Source organism: Mastigoproctus giganteus, chromosome 9 (assembly GCF_048544385.1).
Source record: "Mastigoproctus giganteus isolate SK-2022 chromosome 9, ASM4854438v1, whole genome shotgun sequence".
In the NCBI taxonomy this organism is placed as follows: domain Eukaryota; kingdom Metazoa; phylum Arthropoda; class Arachnida; order Uropygi; family Thelyphonidae; genus Mastigoproctus; species Mastigoproctus giganteus.
Genome location: NC_143583.1, coordinates 32937628 through 32964756, shown reverse-complemented (window position 1 = coordinate 32964756; position 27129 = coordinate 32937628). Strand labels below are relative to the sequence as shown.

At 39.0% G+C, this 27129-nt stretch overlaps 1 protein-coding gene across 1 annotated transcript in view; it reads right to left on the bottom strand.

Moving 5' to 3' along the window:
- LOC150080136 (cell adhesion molecule Dscam1-like) overlaps positions 1–27129 on the bottom strand; it is a 1047872-nt gene that overhangs the window by 310018 nt on the left and 710725 nt on the right. Inside the window, 1 exon segment of the mRNA XM_090381929.1 lies at positions 14748–14862. Coding sequence (XP_090238055.1) covers positions 14748–14862 — 115 coding nt within the window.

Sequence of the window (27129 nt, the reverse complement as noted above, 5' to 3'; positions counted from 1 at the left end):
GGAACTGAAGTTAAACTAACAGGTCTATAATTACTTGTGTCAGCCTTTGATCCTCCTTTGTGAATTGGGGTTACATTTGCACATCTCCAGTCTATGGGTACCTCCCCTGAGTCCAAAGAAGCTCTCATAATTATGGCTAGGGGTTTGCTTACTTCCTTTGCTGCCTCCTTTAATATAACTGGATAGATCCCATCCACCCTGGGTGCCTTTTTTATGTATATCCTCAACAATTTCTCCTCCACTTTCCTCTCAGTTATTAGAAAATCATCTAGCTCATTGCCAATGTTTACTTCACCTACGACATTCCCCTTCCTGAATAACTCCTCATGTGTGAATGTAGATGCAAAATACTTGTTTAGATTGTTAGCCACCTGAGCAGGATCCTCAACTGTTGAACCATCAACATCCAGTGGACCAATCTGATTCATCCCTTTCCTTCTTGAGTTTAAATAGGTAAAGAACCCTTTTCTGTTTTTCTTTGCATCCTTTGCCAAGGATTTCAAATAATCTGCCTTTGCCTGCCTAATCTCCTTTGTGACTTGGTTACAGACCAACTTATATCTATCATAGGCTTCCATGTCACCCATTAATTTGTATGTATCCCATGCATTTTTCTTCTCTGCCACATGTCTCATTAGTTCATCTGACAACCATTTAGGCCTGAACCGTGAACAATATTTCTTGGTTGGTATGTAAAGCCTGGTAGCTTCCAAGATTAGTTCCTTGAATGCTTCCCATTTTGAATTTACTGTTGGTAACATCATCAGTTGGTCCCACTGAATAGAATTTAAATACTGTCTCAGCCCATTATAGTCGCCTTTACGAAAGCAAAAACCCTTCCCTTTACCTCTGATGGTAGTTACCTCCTTGGGTAAATCCCACTTATGGAGGACTATGAGCCCAAAGACATATTCAATGTTGATGAAACAGGTCTATTTTTTAAATGATTGCCGAACAAGATACTGACTTTTAAAGTGGTAACGCATAGGTGGTAAAAATAGTAAGGAGAGAGTTACAGTCTTGGTTGATGCAAATATGGCATCATAACGGTATCAAATCCACGTGTCACAAATTGAACGAGAGGTCTTTTAACCAAATAATCAGTAAAGTCATTAAATTTAGATTACAACTACAACAAAAAAGCTTGAATGACAAGTGAAATTTTTTAACAGTTGATTTTAAAATTCAGTAGAAAGATGACAAAATAAAACAGAAAAGAACTTTGATTGTCGGAAACTGCTTTTCTACAGTAGCATTTTAAAAGGGCAACAAGAGAGAGTAACACTCTTGACCTGATTATCAGCAGTGATTATCCATGCATTAAGAATTTACAGATAAAGGACCCACTAGGTGGCAGTGATCACAGTGTACTGATTGGGATTTTCTTTAGCAAAGGATGCAAGGAAAAACAGCAAAAACTTCTTTACTTATATATAAACTCTAAAAGAAAGGGGATGAATTAAATTGTCATATTAACTTTTTTCTAGAGTAGCTTTATATTCCTAGTTACGATACTTAGTTTAAAGTTTAACTTAGACAGAGATTTCGTAGATATTACTTAGTATCGGTAACGGTATCAAATCCACGTGTCACAAATTGAACGAGAGGTCTTTTAACCAAATTTAGTCGATTTATTAACCAATTGTTATATCAAATTATCTTCTATAAGTAGATTATAGACCTAGGCAGGATCCTTAGTTTAGTCTAAATTGAGATAGCGAGATTTCGAAGCTAATCAATACTTACGAGTCCGTAGAAATACCGTTCGTGATTTCCCGCCATTTTTACACGATAGCATAAGCTTAGTGTAGTATACTGCATAATATAATATTGTCAATCTATTAATCTTGATAAACTTTATTGTCAATTAAATTGTATTTTTAACTCTATAAATATATATAACGACTTAATCGTAACAAATAATTAATACATAACTATAGTGGTACACGTGATACGGAAGTTGTATAAAGGGAACACTAGATACCGAAAAAAAAAAAAAAAAAAAAAATATATATATATATATATATATATATATATATAACATAACTGTTTTGGGATATAACTTAAGGATTTAATTTTTGTTTTAAATTTTATTGAATTAAATTGGAATCATGACTCTGACCAGAGCAGCAAAGCAAAAGGCTCAAGCTAATGGGAGTGCTGTGGTTCAGGGGAGAACTGAGGGGGGCAGTTGCCCTCTGAATCACAGTCTATTAAAATGCACTGTTTGCTTGATGTTTGCGGAGCAGTCGGGTACGGGACATGATACTGCCAAGGGGGATGTCTTTGTGTGTGCACGATGTAAGGAGTGCAAGGAAATGAGGCGACAACTCAGCGTTGTTATGGGCCTTTATGAGACCTTGAAGGACAGGGTGGATGCCCTCGAAGGAAATAAATTGAGGGGCCCATCAAGCTCTCAGCTGCCCACATCAACGCCAGAGCTTGCACTTGGTCATCAGGCAACACAGGGGCAGCCCCCTAGGCAGAATGCGCTGGTCCCACAGGAACTAGTAGTTGTTGGTGACTCTATTGTCAGGGAAACGGGGAACATACTTTGTAAAAAGGATAGGTGGAATAGGACCAGGGTATGTCTGCCAGGGGCAAAGGTTGATGACGTTGTACAGCGGATATCATCTTTTAAGGGCACAAAGGGTGATATAGTTGTACACGTTGGCACTAATGATATTAAGAGTAGGAGACCGGCGGAATTACTTAGCAAGTACAGGTCACTGTTGAAAAAAAGCCGTGAATTAGGGTTGAACTTGAAAGTGTCTGCAATTCTGCCCAGACACGATAGGAGGGAGTATATGATGAGAGCCTTGTCGATCAATTCGGCCCTGGACGGATTGTGCAAGGCTCAAGGGGTAGAATTTTTTTCAGCCTGGACTGTACTTGTTAACAGGAGAGATTGCTTCTACAGGGATGGGATACACTTAAATAGAAAGGGTGCAAGAATTTTTGCTGATGCTGTCGAGGCAGTTTTAGGTGGGTCGGAAAACTGCTAGTTGGGGGGGGATACAAGGACTAATAGATTAACAGTAGCCACTGGCAGAGGTGGAAGTGATTCTTGCACTGCTTCTATTCAAATGAGCAGAAGTCTGAAAAACAAGATGCAGGATATTTCAGAGACTGCTGGTAGTCATTGCGTTACAAGTAAACACATGGGTTGTGTTAGGGTAGCTAAGAACAGAAACAGGTGCATGTATACCTGCGTGTACACCAATGCTAGGAGTTTGGTAAATAAATTTGATGAATTTGAGGTATTGCTCAAAACATCAAAGGCAGATATTGTTGGGATATCAGAGACGTGGTGTCACACAGATATAAGTAATGCGGAACTGGAATTTGGGGAATACAATGTATATAGAAAGGATAGACAGGACAGGAGGGGAGGAGGGGTTATGCTATTAATTAAGAAACACATAAAGTCAAAGGAAGTGAAGCCAGTTGACATCGATGGACAGGGCAGTGTCGAGTCAGTTTGGTGTGACATAAGCATAGGGAAATCAAAATTGAGAGTAGGAGTGTGCTATAGGCCTAATGACTCTGATGAGTATAATAATATATTGTACAGGGAAATAGAGTGGGCCAGTAAATCAGAGAGTCTTATAATGGGGGATTTTAATTTCCCAGATATTGACTGGAATTTGTGGGTTGGTCACTCGCACACTAGCAAGGCTTTTGTGGATTTATTGGATGATTGTTTTCTACATCAGCATGTTCGTGAGGCAACAAGAGGGAGCAATACTCTTGATCTGATTATCAGTAGTGATTCTTCATGCATTAAGAACCTGCAGATAAATGAACCCCTAGGTGGCAGTGATCACAGTGTGTTGAAGTGGGATTTACTCAAGGAGGTAACTACCATCAGAGGTAAAGGGAAGGGTTTTTGTTTTCGTAAAGGCGACTATGATGGTCTGAGACAGTATTTAAATTCTATACAGTGGGACGAACTGATGATGTTACCAACAGCAAACTCAAAATGGGAAGCATTCAAGGAACTAATCTTGGTGGCTACCAGGCTTTACATACCAACTGAGTAATATTGTTCAAGGTTTAGGCCTAAATGGTTGTCAGATGGACTAATGAGACATGTGGCAGAGAAGAAAAATGCATGGGATACATACAAATTAATGGGTGACATGGAAATCTATGATAGATATAAGTTGGTCTGTAACCAAGTCACAAAGGAGATTAGGCAGGCAAAGGCAGACTACGAAAAATCCTTGGCAAAGGATGCAAAGAAAAACAGAAAGGAGTTCTTTACATACTTGAACTCGAGAAGGAAAGGGATGAATCAGATTGGTCCACTGGATATTGATGGTTCAACAGTTGAGGATCCTGCTCAGGTGGCTAACAATCTAAACGAGTATTTTGCATCTACATTCACGCATGAGGAGTTATTCAGGAAGGAGAATGATGTAGGTAAAGTAAACATTGGCAGTGAGCTGGATGATTTTGTAATAACTGAGAGGAAAGTGGAGGAGAGATTGTTGAGGATAAACATAAAAAAGGCACCTGGGGTGGATGGGATCTATCCAGTTATATTAAAGGAGGCAGCAAAGGAAGTATGCAAACCCCTAGCCATAATTATGAGAGCTTCTTTGGACTCAGGAGAGGTACCCATAGACTGGAGATGTGCAAATGTAACCCCAATTCACAAAGGAGGATCAAAGGCTGACACAAGTAATTATAGACCTGTTAGTTTAACTTCTGTTCCAGGTAAATTAATGGAGGCACTGGTTAAAGAAGCACTGCAGGATCATCTAGACAAGAATTCAGTTATAGCTCAAACGCAGCATGGTTTTGTTAAGGGCAGGTCTTGCCTGACCAATCTGATTGGATACTATGATGTAGTCACAAAAGAACTGGATGCAGGGAATAACTTTGATATTATATATTTGGATCTTAGAAAGGCTTTTGATACTGTTGCACATGGAAGACTGCTGCACAAATTGGAGCAGTGTGGCATTGGAGGCAAATTGCTGCTATGGATAAGGGGATGGTTGAGTGGCAGAAGACAGAGAGTGGTAATCAATGGACACTGCTCAATGTGGACTAATGTTATTAGTGGAGTTCCTCAAGGTTCAGTGTTGGGTCCATTGTTGTTTTCGGTGTTTATGAATGATATTGATGATGGGATATCAAGTTTAATGTCTAAGTTTGCAGATGATACAAAGGTTGGCAGGGTCGTTAAGGACACTACTGACGCTATGCTGCTGCAACAGGATCTGGAAAGGTTGAACAGATGGGCTGAGAGGTGGCAAATGAAGTTTAACATTGACAAATGTAAAGTACTACATATGGGTAACAGTAACCCCAGAGCAATGTATCAACTCTGCGGTACTACACTGACAGTGGTGGAGAATGAAAAGGACCTGGGGGTAATTGTGCAGGCAGATATGAAGTTCTCTGAGCAGTGCAGACGAGCTGCAAGAGTAGCTCATGGTGTCTTGTCAATGATATACAGGAATTTTTCTAGCAGGGATAAGGAGGTGATTATTCCCTTGTATAAGGCAATGGTTAGGCCACATCTTGAGTACTGTATACAGGTCTGGAGGCCTCATTTCAAGAAGGATGTAGAGCTGCTCGAACGGGTACAGAGAAGGGCAACAAGATTAGTAAATGGAACAAAGGGTTGCTCTTACGAAGAAAGGCTTAAGTTTTGCAAATTACAGAGTCTGGAGACTAGGCACCGGTGAGGTGATCTGATAGAGGTGTATAAGGCTTTGAATGGTTTGAGCATGCTCAATGTCAATGGGATTCTTCATCTTTCTCAGAATAATCACCTCAGAGGGCATAAATTCAAATTGAGGAAGGACGGATGTCGGATAGATGTGCGGAAATTTGCCTTTGGCCAGCGGGTGGTTGGTTGGTGGAACCGACTTCCATCACTTGTTGTTGAAGTTGATAGCCTAAACAAATTTAAAGCTCAACTGGACAGGTATTTCGAACGAACGGAGGGGTGAAATGGGAGAGGGTTTTTTTTTTTTTTTTTTTTTGGCTGATGCTGAATAAGCTTGCTTTCTTGCATCATATGCCTCTACTAATGCTAATGCTAATGCTAATGCTAATCAGATTGGTTCACTTGATGTCAATGGTTTGACTGTAGATGATCATTCTCAGATAGCTGCTCAATGAGTATTTTACATCTACATTCACACATGAGGAATTATTCAAGGAGGAGAGGAGAGAGCCAGATGTTTATCAAATCTAACAGGGAGTTAAATGATTTTGTAATAACTGAGAGCAAAGTGCAGGAGGAATTGTCGAAGTTAAACATAAGAAAGGTGCCTGGGGTAGATGGGATCTATCCAGTTTTATTAAAGAAGGTGGCAAAGGAAGTAAGCAAACTCTTAGCCACAATTATGAGCATCCTTGGACTCACGGGAAGTTCCCAATGGACTGGAGATGTGTAAATGTATCTCCAATTCACAAAGGGGAATCAAAGGGTGACACGACTAATTACAGGCCTGTTAGACAAGACAGCAGTAATAATTCAGAGAAAGCATTGATTTGTCAAGGGGAAGTCTTGTTTGACAAATTTGACTGAATACTATGATGTGGTAACGAAGGAACTGGAAGCAAAAAATAATTTTGATATCATATACTTGGATTTCAGGAAAGCTGTTGTACTGTTGCACATGAGTTTCGGAACGAGGGTAGCCTGTGCAGACGTAGCTTTTTGCCTCTCCTGGAACAGAGAAGTTTTTTCTGATTTATTTTCTGTTTTATTAGCTTAAATTGGCATATTAACTTATTTTCTAAAGTAGATTTATATTCCTATTTACGTTACTTAGTTTAAAGTAACTTAGATAGAGTTTTTTAGGTATTACTTAGTATTGGTAAGGGTATCAAATCCACGTGTTTGCCATCGTAATTTGCGACCATTGTTACGCGATACAAAATAGCCCGAACTAGATAGCATAAGCTTAATATAGTATAGTATAGTACATAATATTGTAAATTAATCGGTGAAATCTATTAATCTTGTTGAACTTCATTGTCAATTAAATTGTAATTTTAACTATACATATAACAACTTAGGTTACGTAACATAAATAATCAGTAAAAATAAATAATTAATACTCAACTTGATACAGAAGTTATATAAAGGGATTTTGTAGATAACACTTGATGCTGAAACACAAATATAGTGTTATAACTGTGTTGGGATACAAGTTTAGGGTTTTAATTTTGTACGGAAATTGAAATTTTATTGAAATTAAATCGAAATCATGACTCAGACCAGAGCAGCAAAGCAAAAGGCTCAAGCTAATGGGAGTGCTGTGGCTCAGGGGCGAACTGAAGGGGGCAGTTGCCCTCTGAATCACAGCCTTTTAAAATGCACTACTTGCTTGATGTTTGTGGAGCAGTCGGGTATGGGACATGATACTGCCAGGGAAGATGTCTTTGTGTGTGCGCACAATGCAAGGAATGTAAGGAAATCAGGTAACAACTCAGTGTTGTTATGGGTCTATATGAGAACTTGAAGGTCAGGGTGGATGCCCTCGAAGGATTAAAAGTGAGGGGCCCATCAAACTCTCAGCTGCCCATACCAATGCCAGAGCTTGCACTTGGTCATCATGCAACACAGCGGCAGCCCCCAAGGCAGAATGCGATGGTCCGAAAGGAGCTAGTAGTTGTTGGTGACTCTATTGTCAGGGAAACGGGAAACATGCTTTGTAAAAAGGATAGGTGGAACAGGACCAGGGCATGTCTGCCAGGGGCAAAGGTTGATGATGTTGTAGAGTGGATATCATCTTTTAAGGGAACAAAAGGTGATTGTGCACGTTGGCACTAATAATATTAAGAGTAGGAGACCGGGGGAATTACTTAACAAGTACAGGTCACTGTTGAAAAAAAGCCGTGAATTAGGGTTGGATTTGAAAGTGTCTGCAAATCTGCCCACACACGATAGAACGGAGTATATGATGAGAGCCCTGTCGATCAATTCGGCCCTGGAAAGATTGTGCAAGGCTCAAGGGGTAGAATTTTTTTCAGCGTGGTCTGTACTTGTTAACAGGAGAGATTGCTTCTACAGGGATGGGATACACTTAAATAGAAGGGTTGCAAGAATGTTTGCTGATGCAATCGAGGCAGTGTTAGGTGGGCCGGAAAACTGCTAGATTGGGGGGATACAAGAGGTGAAAGTGATTCTTGCACTGCTTCTATTGGAATGAGCAGCAGCCTGGAAAATAAAATGCAGGATATTTCAGAGACTGCTAGGAATCATTGGGATACAAGTAAACACATGGGTTGTGTTAGGGTACCTAAGAAAAAGAACAGGTGCATGTATACTTGCGTGTACACCAATCCTAGGAATAGACTTCCATCCCTTGTCGTGGAAGTTGATAGCCTAAATAAGTTTAAGGCTCAGCTGGACAGGTATTTCGAACGAACAGAGGGGTGAAGTGGAAGAGGTTATTTTTTATTTATTTATTTAATTTTTATTTTATTTTATTTTTTTTTTTTTTGGCTGATGCTGCATAAGCTTGCTTTCTTGCATCAAATGCCTCTACTAATGCTAATGCTAATGGAAGACATACAAATTGCAGCAGCACAAATTGGTACAATGGGTACTGCTCTACATGGACTAATGTTATTAATGTTGTCCCTCAGGGTTTGGTGTTGGGCCCACTGCTGTTTTGTATATTTATCAATAATATTGATGATGGTATATCAAGCTTAATGTTAAAGTTTTGAGATGATTCCACAGTTGGCAGGGTTGTTAATAACAGTAATGGCAGTATGCTGCTGCACCAGGATCTGAAAAAGTTGGGTAGATGGGCTGAGAAGTGGAAACTGAAGTTTAACATTGACAAATGCAAAGTACTGCATATGGGCAGCAGTAACCCTGGAGAAATGTATCAACTATGTGGTTTTTCACTCAGGGTATTGGAGAATAAAAGAGACCTGGGAGTAATATGAAGTTTTCTGAGCAGTGCAGACAGGCTGACAGAGTAGGTCATGGGGTCCTGTCAATGATATACAGGAATTTTGCGAGCAGGGACAAGGAGGTGATTATCCTCTTGTGTAAGGTATCAGTCAGGCCACACCTTGAGTACTGTGTACAGACCTGGAAGCCTCGTTTTAGAAAAGATGTAGAGGTGCTAGAACTAGTACAGAGAAGGGCAACAAGACTGGTGACGGTAACAAAGGGGTACTCTTAAAAAGAAAGGCTTAAGTTCTGCAAATTTCAGCTTCCGGAGACTAGGCACCTGCGAGACAATCTGATAGAGGTGTATAAGGCCTTGAATGGATTGAGCAGGCTCAATGCTGATGGGATTCTTCCTCCTGCTCAGATTACAAACCTGAGGGGGCATAGATTCAAGCTGAGGAAAGACAGTTGCAGAATAGATGTGCAGAAGTTTGCCAGCAGGTAGTTGATTGCTGGAACAAACTTCCATCTGTTGTTGTGGAAGTTGCTAGCTTAAATAAATTCCCGGCAGAACTAGACAAACATTTGGAATGAATGGATCAATGAAATGGGAAGGGCTTTTTTTTTGGCTGATGTTGTATAAGCTTGCTTCCTTGCATCATGTGCCTCTGCTAATGCTAATGCTAACTGCCCTGCCTACCTTCACTCAGTAATTTCGAAACTTACAAGTATGAAACTTGTTTTCTTCCCTCCAAATTCCTCATCTAAACTGCAGCCAATGAACTAAGGCATTATCAAGAACTTGAAAATGCATTACTGAAGGTGCATACTGAAAAAATTATACTTAGAATTGAAACCACCCAACCTATAGATTCTATTATAGATTTGCAGATGTGCATATTAGAGTTGGCAAAAGTTTGAAGTCAAGATGTGACGGAAACAACGATTAAGAATTGTTTTGCAAAAGCAGGTTTTGCTAAAATGGCTAACAGCAATGAGAGGGATGAACTGATACAAGACATTGAGAAATCTTGGGAAGAACTCCAAGCAAGAGGGTTGATCAGTGGAGAAATTGTTCTTGAAGAATTTTTAGGAGTTCATAACGATGTGAATAGCTGAATATCTCAGTGACGTCAAAATTTTCGAGAGTATTCAAAAATCACTAGTGAGAATTTCAAGGATGAGTTGTTTGAAATTGAGGTCAATATTAAACCTTCCAACCATGAAAAGTTGGCAGCATTTGAAACTTTGCATCAAGGCCTTCAGTGTGAAGAAAATGTGCCAGAAAATACATTATTGTGCTTAAACAAATGCAAACATTTTTATGAATGATGTACAGAAAAACCAAATAAAAACAACAAACACAAATCAACTTATGTCTGTAATGACAGATTTAGAAACATGATATAATATGCAAACTGATGCAAATATCATTAGTGATGACAGCAGTATCTTGCCATAGCCATCCCTGAAACTTTCCAATTACACCTCATGCAATGAAAGTGTCACATTTCTGCAAATACACATCTTAGAGAAAGAAGGATAAATGACTAGAGCAGATGCATGACGCACATGAAAATCAATAAAACATAATTTGGTTTGTCTTTCCACAGGGTGCCTCCATAGTCAGGTGGGCAGGACCAGCAGGGTGTAGCACACGCTGCTAGATTAGACCGGGGTTTGAGCACATAACCACCAAATACAGAGGATATGGAAAGGTCAGGGAATGACCACTGCATATCCCCAGAGCAATATAGCTTTAGTTGCTAATGCTTCTAAAAACCAAATAACAACAATAACAACAGCCTTTCCACATTTGGATCAGCAACAACTATTATTTTTCTACTGTTAACATACTTGTTGCAGAGTAAACTGTCATGCGGAAAGGCACAATACTTGATAAAATTATATCAAAATTATTTTTTCTGGGAAAATATTACCATTAGCATTAGTAGAGACATATGATGCTAGAAAACAAGCTTACAGCATCAGCAAAAAAAAAAAAAAAAAAAAACCCTTCCCATTTCACCCATCGATTCACTCCAGATGTTTGTCTAGTTCTAGTTCTGCCTTGAATTTATTTAAGCTGTCAACTTCGACAGATGGCAGTTTGTTGAGTAATCAATCACCTGCTGGCTAAAGCAAATTTCTGCACATCTATTCTACAACAGACTTTCCTCAATTTAAATTTATGTCCCCTTAGGCAATTAATCTGGGCAAGAAGAAGAATCCCATCAGCATAGAGCTTGCTCAAACCATTCAAGGCATTATACACCTCAATCAGATCACCACGCAGGTGCCTAGTCTCCAGACACTGTATTTTGCAGAAATTAAGCCTTTCTTCATAAGAGCAACCCTTTGTTCCATTTACTGGTCTTGTTGCCCTTCTCTGTACTCATTCCAGCAGCTCTACATCCTTCTTGAAATGAGGCCTCCAGACCTGTATACAGTACTCTAGGTGTGGCCTGACCATTGCCTTATACAAGGGAATAACCACCTCCTTATCCCTGCTAGAAAAATTCCTATATATCATTGACAATACACCATGAGCTACTCTTGCAGACCGTCTGCACTGTTCAGAAAATTTCATATCTGACTTCACAATTACCCTGAGGTCCTTTTCATTCTCTACCACCTTGACTGTAGTACCACACAGTTGATACGTTATTCTGGGGTTACTGCTACCCATAGGCAGTACTTTACATTTGTCAATGTTAAACTTCAGTTGCCACCTCTCAGCACATCTGCTCTACTTTTCTAAATCCTGTTGCAGTAGCATAGTGTCATTACCAACCTTTGTATGTAACATCTGCAAATTTAGACATTAAGCTGGACATACCTCCATCAATATTATTAATAAACACAGAAAACAACAATGGACCTAACACTGAACCTTGAAGGACTCCACTGATAACATTAGTCTAGTCTACGAAGAGAAGTGTTCATTAATTATCACTCTCTGTCTTCTCCCACTCAACCATCCCTTTATCCATAGAAGCAATTTGCCCTCAATTAAGAGGTAGAGTAGTCTTACATGTGCAACAGTATTAACAGCATACCTAAGATCCAAGTATATGATAACAAAATTATTTTTCGCATCCAGTTCCTTTGTGACTACATCATAGTATCCAATCAAATTGGTCAGACAAGACTTCTTAACAAATGCATAATGTGTCCAAACTATAACTAAAGTCTTGTCTAGGTGATTGTGAAGTGTTTCTTTAATCGGTGCCTCCATTAATTTCCTGGAGCAGAAGTTAAACTAACAGGTCTGTAAGTACTTGTTTCACTTGTTGATCCTCCTTTGTAAATTGGGGTCACATTTGCACATCCAGTCCATGGGACCCTCCTGAGTCCAAGGAAGCTCTCATAATTATGGCTAAGGGTTCGCTTACTTCCTTTGCCACCTCCTTTAATATAAACGAATAGATCGATCCACTCCAAGTGCCTTTGTTAGGTCTAACTTCAACAATTTTTCCTGCACTTTGCTCTCAGTTATTACAAATCATTTAGCTCACTGTTAGAGTTTAACAAACCTCTAGCAGTGATCTAAAAACAAGAGGAGTTATTCCGGCATTGCCCTCCCTGAATAACTCCTCTTGTGTGAATATAGATCCAAAATACTCATTCAGTTTGTTAGCTACCTGAGCAGGATCATCAACAATCGAACCATTGATGTCAATTGGACCAATCTGATTCATCCCCTTTCTTCTAGAGTTTACATAAGTAAAGAACTCTTTGCTGTTTTTCTTTGCATCCTTAACTAAAGATTTCTCATAATCTGTCTTTGACAGCCTAACCTCCTTTCCTTTGTGACTTGATTACAAACCAGCTTACATCTACCATAAATATCTGTGTCATGTGTTAATTTATGTCTCCCATGCATTTTTCTTCTCCGCCAAGTGTCTCATTAGATCTGACATCCATTTAGGTCTAAATCTTGAACAATATTTCTTAGTTGGCATGAAAAGCCTAGTAGCTTCCAAGATTAATTCTTTGAATGCTTCCCATTCAGAATTTGCTGTTGGTAACATCATCCATTGGTCCCACTGTACAGAATTTAAAAATTGTCTCGGACCTCACAGTCACCTTTACGAAAGCAAAATCGTATCATATCACCTGATGATAGTTACATCTTTGAGTAAATCCCACCTCAGAACACTGTGATCACTGACATCTAATGGGTCCCTTACCTGCAGATTCTTAATGCATGAAGAATCACTGCCGATAAGCAGATCAAGAGTATTACTCCCTCTGGTTGCCTCTCCTCTCAAACATGCTGTTGTAGAAAACAATCGTCCAATAAATCTACAAAAGTCTTGCTAGTGTTTGAGTGACAAACCACAGGTTCCAGTTAAATCTGGGAAGTTGAAATCTCCCATTATAAGACAATCTGATTTATTGGCCCACTATTTCTCTGTTCATTATACTCATCAGAGTCATTAGGCCTATAACACACTCCTACTCACATTTCCTTTCCCAGTGCTTATGTCACACCAAACTGACTCAACACTGCTCTGTCCGCCTATGTCAACTATCTGTATTTTCTTGGATTTTATGTGCTTCTTAACTAATAGTATAACCCCCCTCCTCCTTTCCTATCCTCTCTATCCTTCCTGTACACATTGTGTTCCCCAAATTCCATTCCTTATATCTGTATCACATCATGTCTCTGATATCCCAACAATATCTGCCTTTGATGCTTTGAGCAATACCTCAAATTCATCAAATTTATTTACTACACTTCTAACACTGGTGTACACACAATTATACATGCACCTGTTCTTATTCTTAGCTATCGTAACACAGCCCATGTATTTACTTATTCCACAATGACTTCCAGCAGTCTCTGAAATTCCTGGCACCTTGTCTTCCAGGCTGCTGCTCATCCCAATAGAATCAGTGCAAGAATCACTTTCACTTCTGTCAGTGGCTACTGTTAATCTATTGGTCCTTGTTCCCCCCTCCCGCAAGGTAGGAGTTTTCCGATCCACCTAACACTGCCTTGATAGCATTAGCAAAATATTTTTGCACTCTTTCTATTTAAGTGTATCCCATCCGTATAGAAGTGGTCTCTCTTGATACCATATTTAGGTTACATTCTAAAATAAAGTTTACTGGGATAAAAAGAGAAAACTGACTGTTTAAATTAAATAAATTTTACAGTGATTGTGCCACTATAACATTTATTTCATCATCCTATTGTTTGTGTTTATTATTTTTACAATTTACTTATTAATGAGCTTATTTTTATTTTTTTTAGAAATCTATTAATTTATTAATTTATTTACTGAGATTATTTTTATAAGAGCTGGAGACTGAAAGTGAATAAGCAACGGACATTCTCAATTTTTTTGTTTTTCAGCATTTATATATTTTTCAAACTGTAATTTGGATATAACAGAAATCCATTACAACAAGTATTTTTTCTGATTTCTCAACTCTCATTATAACGGACTTACTTAAATGCTGTATAGTTATAATAATGTATACTTGTAATGATATACTTATAATGGGGCGCCTCCGTAGCCAGGTGGGAAGGAGCAGCAGTGCGTAGCACATGCTTCTTGATTAGACCGGGGTTCGAGCCCGTCACCACCGAATACGGAGTATGCGGAAAGGTCAGGGAATGACCACCGCATATCCCTGAGCAATATAGCCTTAGTTGCTAATGCTCCTAAAATCTAAAAAAAAAAAAAAAAAAAAAAACCAAACTTATAATGTAGTATATAAATTCCTTTATGTTCCAATTGTGAATTTCTCTACTAACAAAAATAACACAAAGATGTTATTGCAAGTCTACTAAAATTAACTGAACGAGTAAGTCATAAATTGGGCTTATATGAATATTTTTTTTTCAGCTTACCTAACTTTCCATTCTCGTTTTGGTGATGGATTTCCTACATCTTGGCATGTCAGCACAACTTTATCTCCTGGAACTGTTACAATGGACTCGCCAAAATCAATAATTCGGGCAGGAACTAAAACACAAAAAGCAGAATAAAAAGATTAACAAAATATATATAACATACACTGATTCTGTTAACTTCATCACAAAGTATGTAGGCTAAATATATATATATATATAAAACTGTAAAAAATAATATGCTTATTTGTAAAAATAAACAAATAAACAAAGAAAGAAAGAAAGAGATGACTGTGAACGTAAGTGGCTGCATAAGCAAAATCCAACAACACTTTGCATAATATATAAAGGCAATATTTTTTAAAAAATGCAGAAAACGAGCAAAAAACCAAAAATAAATAAGGCAGAAATAGAAATGGAAGAAGAGTGGAGGAATATGTATCTAAAAATTTTGGAAAATATTAAGTATGGGGCAAATATAGCCCAAGTAATAAGCCAATAAATAATAAATTTAGACCAGCGGTACCTTATAAAGAGGCCAAAAAAGAGTGAATTATCACTGATATGATATGTATGATAAACCAACCACAAAAGAAAAATATATATAGGCAGGGATCGCTTGTTGGTAGGTACTGCAGAACTGGAGATTCCCCAGCTTTTAAAATCTAAATATGCAGTCATCAGAGTTATATGAAATTTTGTGAAGAACGATGCAACGCAATAAATATTTTTATTAACAGGTTTTGCATATAGTACGCTCATCCTCTATTTTGAATAATCATTTTGATAATAAACGAACAAAAACACAAAATCGTTTTCAACTTTGAAGTTTAACCCTAGGTGGAACAGTGCATTAAGTAGTTAAACATTTTGGTCCCAGTGGTTCAAACAATGCCTAGTTGGCAGGTTGCCGATACGCATTTTTCAGAGGTAAAAAAAATGAGGCAAAGGAACTGCGAAGTGATTGATTGATTAGATACTATGATGTAGTCACAAAAGAATTGGATGCAGGGAATAATTTGATATTATATATTTGGATCTTAGAAAGGCTTTTGATACGGTTGCACATGGAAGACTGCTGCACAAATTGGAGCAGTGTGGCATTGGTGGCAAATTATTGCTATGGATAAAGGGATGGTTGAGTGGCAGAAGCCAGAGAGTGGTAATTAATGGACACTGCTCATCGTAGACTAATGTTATTAGTGGAGTCCCTCAGGGTTCAGTATTGGGTCCATTGTTGTTTTCTGTATTTATAAATAATATTGATGATGGTATATCAAGCTTAATGTTCTCTGAGCAGTGCAGACGGGCTGCAAGAGTAGCTCAGGGTGTCTTATCAATGATATACAGGAATTTTTCTGGCAGGAATAGGGTGGTGATTATTCCCTTGTATAAGGCAATGGTCAGGCCGCACCTTGAGTACTGTATACAGGTTTGGAGGCCTCATTCCAAGAAGGATGTAGAGCTGCAGGAATGAGTACAGAGAAGGGCAACAAGGTTAGTGAATGGAACGAAGAGTTGCTCTTACGAAGAAAGGTTTTAGTTTTGCAAATTATAGTGTCTGGAGACTAGGCACCGGTGAAGTGATCTGATAGAGGTGTAAAAAGCCTTGAATGGTTTGAGCATGCTCAATGCTGATGGGATACTGCCTCTTGCTCAGAATAATCACCCTGAGAGGACATAAATTCAAATTGAGGAAAGACAGATGTAGGATAGATGTGCGGAAATTTGCCTTTAGCCAGTGGGTAGTTGGTTGGTGGAACAGACTTCCATCCCTTGTTGTGGAAGTTGATAGCCTAAATAAATTTAAGGCTCAGCTGGACAGGTATTTCGAATGAATGGAGGGGTGAAGTGAAAGGGTTTTCTTTTTTTTTTTTTTGGCTGATGCTGCATAAGCTTGCTTTCTTGCATCATATGTCTCTACTAATGCTAATGCTAAAAGTGAGCAGTGCTGATTTGAACAGTAAACCAAACTTGAATGAAAGAGTTATTAATCTATTTTCAAAAGATAAAACCTGAAGAATAGATTTTATTTTTAAATAAAATTTCAAGATTACCCCCAAGTCTGTTAATGGTAAGTGTCCAGTTAATGTTTTGTAGTAATTTTAACTCTTATTGTTATTACTATTTATATATTCTGCCAAGGTAATTTAATGTAACTTTAAGAAGCAGCACCTCCATACATCAGAGACATCAGAGTCACAAGCTGCAACTGGATATAGGACGAACAAAGCAAGGAAGAAAAAATTGACAACCATTGCATCCAATCTCATGTGAGGTTGCCTGAATACAACAACTGTGAACATTACTGCATTTTGAAGATAATGCAAACTACTGCAATGGATGAAGGCAGACATTCACTGAAATGCCAGTCTGCCAAAGAATAAAATCACATCACGTAGGCTCTAATGCAGTAATTGTAAAAACACAAAAGCTTAAACACTCATTGCTAAAAACTAGATTGCCACCATAAAGAAAGAAATAAAATGGACCAGGGTATGTCTGCCAGGGGCAAAGGCTGATGACGTTAGAGCGGATATCATCTTTTAAGGGCACAAAAGGTAATATAGTTGTACATGTTGGCACTAATGATATTAAGAGTAGCAGACCGGCAGAATTACTTAACAAGTACAGGTCACTTTGAAAAAAAGCCTTACAAAACATTAGGGTTGAATTTGAAAGTGTCTGCAATTCTGCCCAGACACGATAGGAGGGAGTATATGATGAGAGCCCTGTCGATCAATTCGGCCCTGGAAGGATTGTGCAAGGCTCAAGGGGTTGAATTTTTTTCAGCCTGGTCTGTACTTGTTAACAGGAGAAACTGCTTCTACAGGGATGGGATACACTTAAATAGAAAGGGTGCAAGAATGTTTGCTGATGCAATCGAGGCAGTGTTAGGTGGGTCGGAAAACTGCTAGATTGGGGGGATACAAGGGCTAATAGATTAACAGTAGCCACTGGCAGAGGTGAAAGTGATTCTTGCACTGCTTCTATTGGAATGAGCTGCAGCCTGGAAAATAAGATGCAGGATATTTCAGAGACTGCTGGGAATCATTGGGGTACAAATAAACACATAGGTTGTGTTAGGGTAGCTAAGAAAAAGAACAGGTGCATGTATACTTGCGTGTACACAAATGCTAGGAGTTTGGTAAATAAATTTGATGAATTTGAGGTATTGCTCAAAACATCAGGATGGGAGATTTCAGAGACATGGTGTCACACAGATATAAGGAATGCAGAACTGGAATTTGGGGAGTACAATGTCTACAGAAAGGATAGACAGGGTAGGAAGGGAGGAGGGGTTATGCTATTAGTTAAGAAATACATAAAATCCAAAGAAGTGAAGCCAGTTGACATTGCTGGACAGTGCAGTGTCGAGACAGTTTGGTGTGACATAACCATTGGGAGATCAAAATTGAGAGTAGGAGTGTGCTATAGGCCTAATGACTCTGATGAGTATAGCATTAGCATTAGTAGAGGCATTTGATGCAAGAAAGCAAGCTTATGCAGCAGCATCAGCCAAAAAAAAAAAAAATTAAATTAAAATAAATAAATAAATTAATTAATTAAAAAATAAATAAATAAAAAATAACCACTTCCACTTCACCCCCCCTGTCCGTTCGAAATACCTGTCCAGCTGAGCCTTAAACTTATTTAGGCTATCAACTTCCACGACAAGGGATGGAAGTCTATTCCACCAACCAACCACCCAGTGGCTAAAGGCAAATTTCCTCACGTCTATCCTACATCTGTATTTTCTCAATTTGAATTTATGCCCTCTCAGGTGATTATTCTAAGCACGAGGAAAAATTCCATCAGCATTGAGCATGCTCAAACCATTCAAGGCTTAAAACACCTCTATCAGATCACCTCGCCGGTGCCTAGTCTCCAGAATGGGGGATTTTAATTTTCCAGATATTGACTGGAATTTAGGGGCTAGTCACTCACACACTAGCAAGGCTTTTGTGGATTTATTGGATGATTGTTTTCTACATCAGCATGTTCGGGAGGCAACTGGAGGGAGTAATACTCTTGATTTGATTATCAGTAGTGATTATTCATGCATTAAGAATCAGCAGGTAAATGAACCCCTAGGTGGCAGTGATCACGGTGTGCTGAAGTGGGATTTACTCAAAGAGGTAACTACCATTAGGGGTAAAGGTAAGGGTTATTGCTTTCGTAAAGGCGACTACGATGGACTGAGACAGTATTTAAATTCTATACAGTGGGACCAACTGATGATGTTACCAACAGCAAATTCTAAATGGGAAGCATTCAAAGAACTTATCTTGGAAGCCACTAGGCTTTACATACCAACTAAGAAATATTGTTCAAAGTTTAGGCCAAAGTGGATGTCAGATGAACTAATGAGACATATGGCAGAGAAGAAAAATGCATGGGATACATACAAATTAACACGTGACACAGAAGCCTAAGATAGATACAAGTTGATCTGTAACCAAGTTACAAAGCAGGTTAGGCAGGCGAAGACAGATTACGAGAAATCTTTGGCAAGGGATGCAAAGAAAAACAGCAAAGAGTTCTTTACTTATGTAAACTCTAGAAGGAAGGGGATGAATCAGATTGGTCCACTTGATATCGATGGATCAACTGTGGATGATCCTGCTCAGGTAGCTAAAAAACTGAATGCATATTTTGCATCGACATTCACACATGAGGAGTTATTCAGCGAGGGGAATGCCAGAGGTGTATCCAACTCTGGCAGTAATCTAGAGAATCTTGTAATAACTGAGAGTAAAGTGGAGGAGAAATTGTTGAAGATAAACACAAGAAAGGCACCCGGGATGGATGGGATCTATCCAGTTATATTAAAGGAGGCAGCAGAGGAAGTAAGCAAACCCTTAGCCATAATTATGAGAGCTTTCTTGGACTCAGGAGAAGTACCCATGGACTGAAGATGTGCAAATGTGACCCCAATTCACAAAGGAGGATCAAAGGGCGACACAAGTAATTATAGACCTGTTAGTTTAACTTCTGTTCCTGGAAAATTAATGGAGGCACTGGTTAAAGAAGCACTGCAGGATCATCTAGACAAGACTTCAGTTATAGCTCCATTTTAATTTACCTCCAGATTTACCAAATTTTCCAAATTTACCTCCAGGTCTTTTTTCACTTTCCACTTGCCTGAGTGTAGTGCCACACAGTTGGTATGTTTCTCATGGGTTACTGCTACCCATATGCAGTACGTTACATATGGATAGCAGTAATTTCTCACTGCATTTGCCCAACTTATCTAGATCCAGTTGCAGTTGCATATTGTCTTTATTGTTGTTAACAACCCTGCCATCGTTTGTATCATCTAAGCAAACTTGGACATTAAGCCTGATATACCTTCATCAATACCATTGATGAATAGACAAAACAAAAATGGGCCCAGCACCGAAACATAGGGATCTCAACTAATAACATTAGTCCACAAAGAGCAGTGCCCATTAGAATTAGCATTAACAGAGGCACATGATGCAAAACAGCAAGCTTATATATCATCCGCCAAAAAAAAAAAAAAAAAAAAAAAAATTTTCTAATTTCGCCCATCCATTCACTCCAAATGTTTGTCTAGTTCTATTTTGAATCTATTTAAACTATGAACTTCTACAATGACAGACAGAAGTTTGTTCCAGCAATCAACCACATGCTGGCTAAAGGCAAACTTCCGCACATCTATCCTACAACTCTTTTCGCAATTTGAATTTATGCCCTCTCAAGTTATTATTCTGAGCAAGAGAAAAAAACCATCAGCATTGAGCATGCCCAAACCATTCAAGGCTTACTACTCCTCAATCACATCAGTTCACAGGTGCCTAGTCTCCAGACACTGTAATTTGGAAAAATTAAGCTGTTCTTCATAACAGCAACCCTTCATTCCATTCACTAATCTTGCTGCCCTTCTCTGTACTTGTACTTAAAATGAGGCCCCCAGACCTATATACAGTACTCAAGGTTGGCCTGACCATTGCTTTATACAAGGGGATAATCACCTCAACCGTGAATTAGGGTTGAATTTGAAAGTGTCTGCAATCCTGTCCAGACATGATAGGAGGGAGAATATGATGAGAGTCTTGTCGATCAATTCGTCCCTGCAAAGATTGTGCAAGGCTCAAGGAGTAGAATTTTTTTCAGCCTGGTCTGTACTTGTTAACAGGAAAGACTGCTTCTACAGGGATAGGATACACTTAAATAGAAAGGGTGCAAGAATATTTGCTGATGTTATCGAGGCAGTGTTAGGTGGGTCGTAAAACTGCTAGCTTGGAGGAATACAAGAACTAATAGATTAACAGTAGCCACTGGCAGAGGTGAAAGTGATTCTTACACTGCTTCTATTGTAATGCTCCTCATTACAATAGAAGGAAAATAAGATGCAGAGTATTTCAAAGCGTGCTGGGAGTCATTGCAGTACATGTAAACACATGGGTTGTGTTAGGGTAGCTAAGAATAGGAACAGGTGCATGTATACCAATGCTAGGAGTTTGGTAAATAAATTTGAGGAATTTCAGGTATTGCTCAGAATATCAAAGGCAGATATTGTTGGGATATCAGAGAAACACATAAAATCCAATGAAGTGAAGCCAGTCGACATCACTGGACAGTGCAGTGTCAAGTCAGTTTGGTGTGACATAAGCATTGGGAGATCAAAATTGAGAGTAGGAGTGTGTTATAGGCATAATGACTCTGTTGAGTATAATAAGAAACTGTACAGGGAAATAGAGTGGGCCAGTAAATCAGAGAGTCTTATAATGGAGAATTTTAATTTCCCAGATTTTGACTGGAATTTGTGGGTTGGTCATTCACACACTAGCAAAGCTTTTGTAGAGTTATTGGATGATTGTTTTCTACATCAGCAAGTTCAGGAGGCAACTAGAGGGAGTAATACTCTTGATCTAATTATCAGTAGTGATTCTTCATGCATCAAGAATCTGCAGATAAGGGAACCACTAGGTGACAGTGATCACAGTGTGCTGAAGTGGGATTTACTCAAAGAGGTAACTACCATCAGAGGTAAAGGGAAGGGTTTTTTCTTTTGCAAAGGTGACTACGGTGGTCTGAGACAGTATTTAAATTCTATAGGTGGGACCAATTGATGATGTTACCAACAGCAAATTCAAAATGGGAAGCACTCAAATATCTTATCTTGGAAGCTACTAGGCTTTACATACCAACTAAGAAATATTCTTCAAGGTTTAGGCCTAAAGGGATGTCAGATGAACTAAAGAGACATGTGGCAGAGAAGAAAAATGCATGGGATATTTATAGATTAATGGGTGACATGGAAGCCTATGATAGATACAAGCTGGTTTGTAACCAAGTCACAAAGGAGGTTAGGCAGACGAAGGCAGCTTACGAGAAATCTTTGGCAAAGGATGCAAAGAAAAACAGCAAAGAGTTCTTTACTTATGTAAACTCTAGAAGGAAGGGGATGAATCAGATTGGTTTACTGGATATTCATGGTTCAACTGTTGATGATCCTGCTCAGATGGCTAACAAACTAAATGAGTATTTTGCATCTACATTCACCCATGAGGAGTTATTCAGGGAGGAGAATGCCAGAGGTGAGTTAAACTCTGGCAGTGAGCTGGATAATTTTCTAATAACTGAGAGGAAAGTGCATGAGAAATTGTTGAAGATAAACATAAAAAAAAAGGCACCTGTTGTGGATGGAATCTATCCAGTTATATTAAAAGAGGCAGCAAAGGAAGTAAGCAAACCCTTAGCCATAATTATGAGATTGTCCTTGGACTCAGGGAAGGTACTGATGGACTGGAGGTGTGCAAATGTAACCCCCAATTCACAAAGGAGGATCAAAGGGCAACACAAATAATTATAGACCTGGAAGTTTAACTTCTGTTCCAGGAAAATGAATGGAGGCACTGGTTAAAGAAGCACTGCAGGATCATCTAGACAAGACTTCAGTTATAGCTCGGACACAGCATGGTTTTGTTAAGGGAAAATCTTGCCTGATCAATTTGTTTCGATACTATGATGTGGTCACAAAGGAGCTGAATGCAGGGAATAACTTTGATATCATATATTTCGATCTTAGAAAGGCTTTTGATACTGTTGCATATGGAAGACTGCTGCACAAATGAAGCAGTCTGGCATCGGACGCAAATTGCTGCTATGGATAAAGGGATGGTTCAGTGGGAGAAGACAGAGAGTGGTAATCAATGGACACTGCTCATCGTGAACTAATATTATTAGTGGAGTCCCTCAGAGTTCAGTATTGGGACCATTGTTGTTTTCTGTATTTATAAATGATATTTATGATGGTATATCAAACTTAATATCCAAGTTTGCAGATGATACGAAGGTTGACAGGGTTGTTAAGGACGCTGCTGCAACATGATCTAGAAAATTTGAGCAGATGGGCAGAGAGGTGGTAAATTAAGTTTAACATTGACAAAAGTAAAGAACTACATATGGGAAGCAGCAACCCCAGAGTGATGTATCAACACTGTCATACTACACTGAAAGTGTTAGAGAACGAAAAGGACCTGTAGGTAATAGTGCAGGCAGATATGAAGTTTTCTGAGCAGTGCAGATGGTCTGCAAGAGAAGCTCATAGTGTCTTGTCAATGATATACAGAAATTTTTTCAGCAAGGATAAGGAGATGATTATCCCCTTATATAAGGCAATGGTCAGGCCACACCTTGAGTACTCTTGCAACGAGTACACAGAAGGGCAACAAGATTAGCGAATGGAACAAAGGGTTGCTCTTAAGAAGAAAGGCTTAAATTTTGCAAATTACAGTGTCTGGAGACTAGGCACCTGCGAGGTGATCTGATTGAGGTGTATAAAACTTTGAATGGTTTGAGCATGCTCAATGCCGAAGGAATTCTTGCTCCTGCTCAGAATAATCATTTGAGAGAGCATTAATTCAAATTGAGGAAAGACAGTTGTAGGATAGATGTGCAGAAGTTCGCCTTTAGCTAGCAGGTGGTTGGTTGGTGGAACAGACTTCCATCCTTTGTTGTGGAAGTTGATAGCCTAAATAAATTTAAGGTTGAGCTGGAGAGGTACTTGGAATGAACGGAGGGGTGAAATGGGAGCGTGTTTTTTTTTTTTTTTTTTGGCTGATGCTGCATAAGCTTGCTTTCTTGCATCATATGCCTCTACTAATGCTAATGCTTATCCCTGCTAGAAAAATTCCTATATAATATTGACAAGACACCATGAGCTATTCTTGCAGACCGTTTGCACTGCTCAGAAAACTTCATATCTGCCTGCACGATACCCCAAGGTCCTTTTCAATCTCTACCACTGTCAGTGTAGTACCACACAGTTGATACGTTACTCTGGGGTTACTGCTTCCTATAGGCAGTACTTTACATTTTTGAATGTTAAACTTCAGTTGCCACCTCTCAGCCCATCTGCTCAACTTTTCTAGATACTGTTGCAGCACAACAGGATCTAGATCAACTTTTCTAGATCCTGTTTTTGTTAGTGTCGTTAACAACCCTGCTGATCTTCATATCAATATTGTTTATGTTGTTTTTGTTATTTGGTTTTTAGGAGCATTAGCAACTAAGGCCATATTGCTCTGGGATATGTGGTGGTCATTAACTGACCTTTCCGCATCCTCCGTATTTGGTGGTGATGGGTTCGAATCCCGGTTTAATCAAGAAGCCTGTGCTACGCACTGCTGCTCCTTCCCACATGGCTATGGAGGCACCCAAAATTGTTTAACAATGGCGGCAAATTACGAAGGGTAAATCTACGGACAGAAGGTATTAATTACTTTTAAAATTGTGCTATCTAAATTCAAAATGAACCTCAAAGCTTTATCGTGTCTATAAGCTACTTATAGAAAATAATTTAATCTAACAATTAAGTCAATAAAATGGGTAAATATAATTGAAAACTTAGCATTGGTTAACAATACAAGTCAGGCTGAGCTACTTAAGAATGATTTGGAGAGGTTTATGGAAATCAGAGAAATGGCAGTTGCAATTTAATGCTGCCAAATGTATTGTTAATTTTGGAAATAATCATCCAATAATAACTTATATGTTTGGTGGGATAAAGCTGAACGGTGTAAATAAGGATAGACTTAGGCATTTTGATACAGTGAAACATTAAAGTTAGCATGCAATGTAAGCTTGTAGCTAGGAAGGTGCACAGTGTCTTAACAAATATTTATAAACCTTTGCATCTAGGGAAAAGAAGATTACATTTCCATTATGTCTGCCAGGGGCAAAGGTTGATGACGTTGTAGAGCGAATATTATCTTTTAAGGGCACAAAAGGTGATATAGTTGTACACGTTGGCACTAATGATATTAAGAGTAGGAGACCAGCAGAATTACTTAACAAGTACAGGTCACTGTTGAACAAAAGCCGAGAATTAGGGTTGAATTTGAAAGTGTCTGCAATTCTGCCCAGACACGATAGGAGGGAGTATATGATGAGAGCCTTGTCGATCAATTCAGCACTGGAAAGATTGTGCAAGGTTCAAGGGTAGAATTTTTTTCAGCCTGGACTGTACTTGTTAACAGGAGAGATTGCTTCTACAGGGATGGGATACACTTAAATAGAAAGGGTGCAAGAATATTTGCTGATGCTATCGAGGCAGTGTTAGGTGGGTCGGAAAACTGCTAGCTTGGTTGGGGGGGAGACAAAGACCAATAGATTGACAGTAGCCACTGGCAGAGGTGAAAGAGATTCTTGCACTGCTTCTATTAGAATGAGCAGAAGCCTGAAAAACAAGAAGCATGATATTTCAGAGACTGCGGTACAAGTAAACACATGGGTTGTGTTAGGGTAGCTAAGAATAGAAACAGGTGTAGGTATACTTGGGTGTACACCAATGCTAGGAGTTTAGTAAATAAATTTGATGAATTTGAGGTATTGCTCAAAACATCAAAGGCAGATATTGTTGGGATATCAGAGACGTGGTGTCACACAGATATAAGGGATGCAGAACTGGAATTTGGGGAGTACAACGTCTACAGAAAGGATAGACAGGATAGGAAGGGGGGAGGGGTTATGCTATTAGTTAAGAAACACATAAAAACCAAGGAAGTGAAGCCAGTCGACATCGCTGGACAGTGCTGTGTTCAGTCAGTTTGGTGTGACATAAGCATTGGGAGATCAAAATTGAGAGTAGGAGTGTGCTATAGGCCTAATGACTCTGATGATTATAATAAGAAACTGTACATGGAAATAGAGTGGGCCAGTAAATCAGAGTCTTATAATGGGAGATTTTAATTTCCCACATATTGACTGGAATTTGGGGGCTGGTCATTCACACACTAGCAGGGCTTTTGTGGATTTATTGGATGATTGTTTTCTACATCAGCATGTTCAGGAGGCAACTAGAGGGAGTAATACTCTTGATTTGATTATCAGCAGTGATTCTTCATGCATTAAGAATCTGCAGATAAATGAACCACTAGGTGGCAGTGATCACAGTGTGCTGAAGTGGGATTTACTCAAAGAGGTAACTACCATTAGGGGTAAATAAAATAAGTAAATAAAAGGGAAGGGTTATTGCTTCCGTAAAGGCGACTACGATGGACTGAGACAGTATTTAAATTCTATACAGTGGGACCAACTGATGATGTTACCAACAGCAAATTCAAAATGGGAAGCATTCAAAGAACTTATCTTGGAAGCCACTAGGCTTTACATACCAACTAAGAAATATTGTTCAAGGTTTACGCTAAAATGGATGTCAGATGAACTAATGAGGCATATGGCAGAGAAGAAAAATGCATGGGATACTTACAAATTAACACATGACACAGAAGCCTATGATAGATGCAAGTTGATATGCAACCAAGTTACAAAGGAGGTTAGGCAGGCCAAGGCAGATTATGAGAAATCCTTGGCAAGGGATGCAAAGAAAAACAGCAAAGAGTTCTTTACTTATGTAAACTCTAGAAGGAAGGGGATGAATCAGATTGGTCCACTTGATATTGATGGGTCAACTGTTGATGATCCTGCTCAGGTAGCTAACAAACTAAGTGAATATTTTGCATCGACATTCACACATGAGGAGTTATTCAGCGAGGGGAATGCCAGAGGTGTATTCAATTCTAGCAGTAAGCTACAGAATCTTGAAATAACTGGGAGTAAAGTGGAGGAGAAACTTTTGAAGATAAACACAAGAAAGGCACCCGGGGTGGATGGGATCTATCCAGTTATATTAAAAGGGGCAGCAAAGGAAGTAAGCAAACCCTTAGACATAATTATGAGAGCTTCCTTGGACTCAGGGGAGGTACCCATAGACTGGAAATGTGCAAATGTGACCCCAATTCACAAAGGAGGATCAAAGGCTGACACAAGTAATTATAGACCTGTGAGCTTAACTTCTGTTCCAGGAAAATTAATGGAGGCACTGGTTAAAGAAGCACTGCAGGATCAT